The sequence below is a fragment of the Oncorhynchus gorbuscha genome, unplaced genomic scaffold (genome assembly GCF_021184085.1).
Source record: "Oncorhynchus gorbuscha isolate QuinsamMale2020 ecotype Even-year unplaced genomic scaffold, OgorEven_v1.0 Un_scaffold_993, whole genome shotgun sequence".
In the NCBI taxonomy this organism is placed as follows: Eukaryota; Metazoa; Chordata; class Actinopteri; order Salmoniformes; family Salmonidae; genus Oncorhynchus; species Oncorhynchus gorbuscha.
Window position 1 is genome coordinate 75,001 of NW_025745913.1, and position 7,500 is coordinate 82,500.

At 44.8% G+C, this 7,500-nt stretch overlaps 1 protein-coding gene across 1 annotated transcript in view; it reads right to left on the reverse strand.

The window, feature by feature from the left end:
* LOC124020930 (ryanodine receptor 2-like) overlaps positions 1-7,500 on the reverse strand; it is a gene marked incomplete at its 5' end in the record, with an annotated part of 193,375 nt that overhangs the window by 36,195 nt on the left and 149,680 nt on the right. Inside the window, 3 exon segments of the mRNA XM_046336241.1 lie at positions 1,533-1,763; positions 2,697-2,905; positions 6,498-6,672. Coding sequence (XP_046192197.1) covers positions 1,533-1,763; positions 2,697-2,905; positions 6,498-6,672 — 615 coding nt within the window.

The following is a 7,500-nucleotide window of genomic DNA, read 5'->3' on the forward strand; positions in this document are numbered from 1 at the left end:
TGCATATAGGCCTACTGCATCTCTGATTGGTTACGGTGCACCAGGCTGTGTCGAGAAGGGGCCTGAGTCGTGCCTGTCAATGCAATAGAATCCTACTGCGATGCGCTCTGCCTATCTCTTGCATAGTTCATTTTGTTTTTGGTACGTTGCATTAAAAGTGTCTAATATTGGGTTGATTTGATCATTATTACCACAGTAAAGGGACACGTTGATAGTGTTAACTAACAGAGAAAACTCTGAGTGAAGCTCAATCTCCTGCTTCTCTGCAGTCCCGGGGGAGCTGTGCACTCGCGCAGCTTAGAGGGAACAACTTGTGTGTATTAAATGTATGTAGATATTAATAACGTTTTCCTCCTAAGAGTGGAGAAGGAGTTTTGAGGAGACAGAAGGAGACAGGAGGAGACAGAAGGAGCCAGAAGGAGACAGAAGGAGAAAGAAGGAGACAGAAGGAGACAGGAGGAGACAGGAGGAGACAGAAGGAGAAAGAAGGAGACAGAAGGAGACAGAAGGAGACAGGGACAGAAGGGGATGGAAGGAGACAGAGACAGAAGGGGATGGAAGGAGACAGAGACAGAAGGACATGGAGACAGAGACAGAAGGAGAAGGAGACAGACGGAGATGGAGACAGACAGAAGGAGAAAGAGACAGAAGGAGAGGGAGACAGAAGGAGACGGAGACAGAAGGAGACAGAGAGAAAAGGAGAAGGAGACAGAATGAGACAGAAGGAGACAGAGGGAGACAGAAGGAGACAGAGACAGAAGGAGACAGAAGGAGACAGAAGGAGACAGAAGGAGACAGAATGAGACATAAGGAGACAGCGACAGAAGAAGACGGAGACAGAATGAGACAGAAGGAGACGGAGACAGAAGGAAACAGGAGGAGACAGAATGAGACAGAAGGAGCCAGAAGGAGACAGAAGGAGAAAGAAGGAGACAGAAGGAGACAGGAGGAGACGGAGACAAAAGGAGATGGAGACAGAGGAGACAGAAGGAGACAGAGGGAGACAGAAGGAGACAGAAGGAGACAGGAGGAGACAGAATGAGACGAAGACAGAAGGAGAAAGAAGGAGACAGAAGGAGACAGGAGGAGACAGAATGAGACGGAGACAGAAGGAGAAAGAAGGAGACAGAAGGAGACAGGAGGAGACAGAATGAGACGGAGACAGAAGGAGAAAGAAGGAGACAGAAGGAGACAGGAGGAGACAGAATGAGACGGAGACAGAAGGAGACAGGAGGAGACAGAATGAGACGGAGACAGAAGGAGACAGAAGGAGACAGAGACAGAAGGAGACAGAGACAGAAGGAGATGGAGACAGAGAAAGAAGGAGATGGAGACAGAAGGAGACGGAGACAGAAGGAGACGGAGACAGAATGAGACAGAAGGAGACAGAAGGAGAGAGAAGGAGACAGAGACAGAAGGAGACAGAGACAGAAGGAGATGGAGACAGAGAAAGAAGGAGATGGAGACAGAGATAGAAGGAGAAAGAGACAGAAGGAGAAAGAGACAGAAGGAGACATCATCATCATCAGCACCTCGAAGTCGGACACGGTCTCAAAGTCGTCCAGATCTTTCTTAGAGGAGAAGGAGAAGCCCCCACCAGACTGTAGCGTCCCTCCAGGTGACTTGGCCAGCACCTCGTTACACTCTATAGGCATGCTGAGGCGATAGAAGGTGATGTCTGGGTTACTGTTCTGGGAGCCGAACGACCTCTGGGTGACCTTGAGACACGGGAAAGTCTCCACGGTGCCATCCATCCTCGTGACCTTTTAGAAAGACCAGACGACAAAGGGAACAGGGCATTATGGGGGAGTCATCTGGTTGAATAGCTATACGATACCAGGTCAACATAGGTCTGTGGGTCTGGGTAAAGCGCCAGACAAATCCTTGGAACTATTATCATTAATATTAGTTTTTATAGGTTATCAACATAGCACCGGTTTGTGTCAAGAACTGCAACGCTGCCGGGTTTTTCACGCTCAACAGTTTTTCCGTGTGCATCAAGAATGGTCCACCACCCAAAGGACATCCAGCCAAGATGACACAACTGTTGGAGAAGCATTGGAGTCAACATGGACCAGCATCCCTGTGGAACGCTTTCAACACCTTGTAGAGTCAACATGAACCAGCATCCCCTGTGGAAACGCTTTCAACACCTCGTAGAGTCAACATGGACCAGCATCCCTGTGGAACGCTTTCAACACCTTGTAGAGTCAACATGGACCAGCATCCCTGTGGAACGCTTTCAACACCTCGTAGAGTCAACATGGACCAGCATCCCCTGTGGAAACGCTTTTAACACCTTGTAGAGTTCATGACCCGACGAATCGAGTCTGTTCTGAGGCAAAAGGGGGGTGCAGTGACTCAATATCAGGAAGGTGTTCTCAGTCCTCAGTGTAGGTTACCAACATAGGTTGTTACAAAAAAACGAATATTTTTTATTTTACCTTTATTTAAAACTAGGCAAGTCAGTTAAGAACAAATTCTTATTTTCAATAACGGCCTACTGGGAAACAGCGGGGGTTAAACTGGTTAAACCTTGTTCAGGGTGGTTAACAACACCTAACAACAACATCACTTATCAAACTCTACACACAATTACACCAGGGGGAGCAGGGTCAAGGTTCAAGGACAGTCTTGTCAACAGAACGTGTTTTGTAAGGCACCATGGCTAAACAGGATAGCGACTGGACCCTCACCTCAATGTGTTCATGCTGCGGAGGTACGGGGATGAACTGAGACAGTCTCTTGCTGAGCCACATGGTGAGGTCTCTGTTCATGTTGACGCCGAAGGGCTCGTAGCCTTCCTGCAGACCACAGATGGTGAAGTACTTCAGCGTGCTCACGTCCTTACCAAAGTTCATCCTCCCAACCTGGCAAACACCCAGGCTGCACACCGGGATGAAACCTGCAGAGAGGACAGAGAGGACAGAGAGGACATAGAGGACATAGAGGACAGAGAGGACATAGAGGACAGAGAGGACAGAGAGGACATAGAGGACAGAGAGGACAGAGAGGACAGAGAGACATAGAGGACAGAGAGGACATAGAGGACAGAGAGGACAGAGAGGACATAGAGGACAGAGAGGACAGAGAGGACATAGAGGACATAGAGGACAGAGGGACAGAGAGGACAGAGAGGACAGAGGACAGAGACATAGAGGACAGAGAGGACAGAGAGGACATAGAGACAGAGAGGACAGAGAGGACAGAGACAGAGAGGACATAGAGGACAGAGAGGACAGAGAGACAGAGAGGACAGAGAGGACAGAGAGGACATTGTTATGTTAACCATTAGAAGAACGTACAAGCCACAGCCCTTTGGGAAGGAGCCAGAACGGCCCATTGGGAAGGAGCCAGAACAGGGCAGAGGACAGAGAACCAGGATCTTATCCTAACCAGAGGTAACAACATCAATGTGTTCTTATCTTATCCTAACCAGTAGGAACACCAACATCAATGTGTTCTTATCTTATCCTAACCAGTAGGTAACAACATCAATGTGTTCTTATCTTATCCTAACCAGTAGGTAACACCAACATCAATGTGTTCTTATCTTATCCTAACCAGTAGGTAACACCATCAATGTGTTCTTATCTTATCCTAACCAGTAGGTAACAACATCAATGTGTTCTTATCTTATCCTAACCAGTAGGTAACACCAACATCAATGTGTTCTTATCTTATCCTAACCAGTAGGTAACACCAACATCAATGTGTTCTTATCTTATCCTAACCAGTAGGTAACAACATCAATGTGTTCTTATCTTATCCTAACCAGTAGGTAACACCAACATCAATGTGTTCTTATCTTATCCTAACCAGTAGGTAACACCAACATCAATGTGTTCTTATCTTATCCTAACCAGTAGGTAACAACATCAATGTGTTCTTATCTTATCCTAACCAGTAGGTAACACCAACATCAATGTGTTCTTATCTTATCCTAACCAGTAGGTAACACCAACATCAATGTGTTCTTATCTTATCCTAACCAGTAGGTAGTGTTCTTAGCCAGATCTAACCAGTACCTAACCAGTAGGTAACACCAACATCAATGGACAGGGTAACCAGAAACACCAACATCAATGTGTTCTTATCTTATCCTAACCAGTAGGTAACAACATCAATGTGTTCTTATCTTATCCTAACTAGTAGGTAACAACATCAATGTGTTCTTATCTTATCCTAACCAGTAGGTCTCAATATCTTATCCTAACCAGTAGGTAACAATCTTATCCTAACCAGTATCAACATCAATGTGTTCTTATCTTATCCTAACCAGTAGGTAACACCAACATCAATGTGTTCTTATCTTATCCTAGTAGGTAACCAACATCAATGTGTTCTTATCTTATCAACCAGTAGGTAACAACATCAATGTGTTCTTATCTTATCCTAACCAGTAGGTAACACCAACATCAATGTGTTCTTATCTTATCCTAACCAGTAGGTAACAACATCAATCAATGTGTTCTTATCTTATCCTAACCAGTAGGTAACAACATCAATGTGTTCTTATCTTATCCTAACCAGTAGGTAACAACATCAATGTGTTCTTATCTAATCCTAACCAGTAGGTAACAACATCAATGTGTTCTTATCTTATCCTAACCAGTAGGTAACAACATCAATGTGTTCTTATCTTATCCTAACTAGTAGGTAACAACATCAATGTGTTCTTATCTTATCCTAACCAGTAGGTAACAACATCAATGTGTTCTTATCTTATCCTAACCAGTAGGTAACAGTAGGTAACAACATCATGTTCTTATCTTATCCTAACCAGTAGGTAACAACATCAATGTGTTCTGGACACTCAGCATGCTGTGTAATAACATGGCTATATACAGGAAGTACCAGGTAATAACATGGCTATATACAGGGAGTACCTGGTAATAACATGGCTATATACAGGGATGTTTAAAAGTCTTAGTCACATCGGCTATGGATAGCGAGATTACACATTCACCTGGAACAGCGGGTCATCTAATGCATGGTTCAGTATTGCTTGCCTCGAAGCGGACATAGAAGGAATTTAGCTTGTCTGTTAGGTTCGCGTCACTGGGCAGTTCGCGGCTGGGTTTCCCTTTGTGATCCGTGATAGCTTGCAAGCCCTGCCACATCCGACGAGGGTCAGAGCCGGCACGGTAGGATTCAATATTAGTCCTGTATTGATACTTTGCCTGTTTGATTGCTCGTCGGAAGTCGTAACAGGATTTCTTATAAGAGTCCGGCTTAGTGTCCCGATGTTTGAAAGCGGCAGCTCTAGCCTTTAGCTCAGCGTGGATGTTGCCTGTAATCCATGGCTTCTGGTTGGGATATGTACGTACGGTCAGTGTGGGGACGATGTCATCGATGCACTTATTAATGAAGCCGGTGACTGATGTGGTAAACTCCTCAATGTTATCGGATCATTTCATCTACATGTCTCCTCCCCTTCATCTACATGTCTCCTCCCCTTCATCTACATGTCTCCTCCCCTTCATCTACACTGATTGAAGTGGATTTAACAGGTGACATCAATAAGGGATCATATCTTTCACCTGGATTCACCTGGTCAGTCTGTCATGGAAAGAGCAGGTGTTCATAATGTTTTGTCCACTCAGTGTAGATGAGAACTCTCTTGGTAAATAGTAGTGTCTACAGCTTATCATGAGGTATTCTATCTCAGGTGAGAACAAAAACTTGAGACTTCCTTAACATTAGAGATCGCGCATCAGCTGTTGACAGCGCACCTTGTCTCCCCACCTTCCCTGAGGCTGCCGACCTGTCTTGACGATGTGTAGAAAAGGCAACGAGATGTACAGTATATTATCCATATCCTTGTTCAGTCACGATTCTGAAAAAATAATATGACCGTCTTTTATTTTAGGACCCGTTGATAGGTCGAGAATGGAGCTCGTCCAGTAGTTTGTGGCTAGATATTCGGCGACTGCCAACCATTTGGTTTAAGTCGGTTAGACAGCATCAGCAAAGGGACAGGAAAGCTCCTCTCCAGACAGAACATCTCTTCTGACAAATAGATGGTGTTGATGTTGAGAGTAAGCCAACAGACAGACAGGGGTTGACAGTAGGACAGACTAACACATAGGGTGGTGTAGACAGTAGGACAGACTGAGACAGTAGGACAGACTAACACATAGGGTGGTGTAGACAGTAGGACAGACTAACACATAGGGTGGTGTGTAGACAGTAGGACAGACTAACACATAGGTGGTGTAGACAGTAGGACAGACTAACACATAGGGTGGTGTAGACAGTAGGACAGACAACACATAGACAGTAGGACAGACTAACACATCCCAACACATAGGGTGGTGTAGACAGTAGGACAGACTGACACATAGGGTGGTGTAGACAGTAGGACAGACTAACACATAGAAGGGACAGACTAACACATAGGGTGGTGTAGACAGTAGGACAGACTAACACATAGGGTGGTGTAGACAGTAGGACAGACTAACACATAGGGTGGTGTAGACAGTACACAGACTGACCTTCCCAAACCTCAAAGTCCTTGAAGGCCAGTTCCGACCCTGAGTGGTCCAGGAGAACCTCTCCGTTGTGCGTGAACATCATGGTGTGTTCGTTCAGATCCACCATACAGCCCACCACGTCACCTGGTCCCCAGGACCTGCCGAAGTGCTCGTTACCCTGGTGCCACAGCTGGGCCTGGAACACACACAGGGATACACAGTGTTCAGACCCCTTCCCTTTCCCCCCCACATTCTGTTACATTACAGCCTTATTCTAAAATGTATTAAATAAAATAAAAATCCTCATCAACCTACACACAATACACCATAATAACAAAGTGAAAACAGGTTTAAAAACAGAGACCTAATTTACCTAAGTATTCAGACCCTTTGCAATGAGACTCTAAATTGAGCTCAGGTGCATCCTGTTTCCATTGATCATCCTTGAGATGTTTCTACAACATGGAGTCCTCCTCTGGTATTATTTGGAAAGACACACACACACCTGTCTATATAACACACCTGTCTATATAACACACCTGTCTATATAACACACCTGTCTATATAACACACCTGTCTATATAACACACCTGTCTATATAACACACCTGTCTATATAACACACCTGTCTATATAACACACCTGTCTATATAACACACCTGTCTATATAACACACCTGTCTATATAACACACCTGTCTATATAACACACCTGTCTATATAACACACCTGTCTATATAACACACCTGTCTATATAACACACCTGTCTATATAACACCCACAGTGTCAGTGATATAACACACCTGCCATATAACACACCTGTCTATATAACACACCTGTCTATATAACACACCTGTCTATATAACACACCTGTCATATGAAGGTCCCCATAACACACCTGTCCTCCATATAACACACCTGTCCCCAAGAACACAGTGGCCTCCATATTCTGCACATTGTCTATATAACACACCTCCATTATATAAAGGTCCCCAAGTTGACAGTGAATGTCAGATTGAAGGTAAAA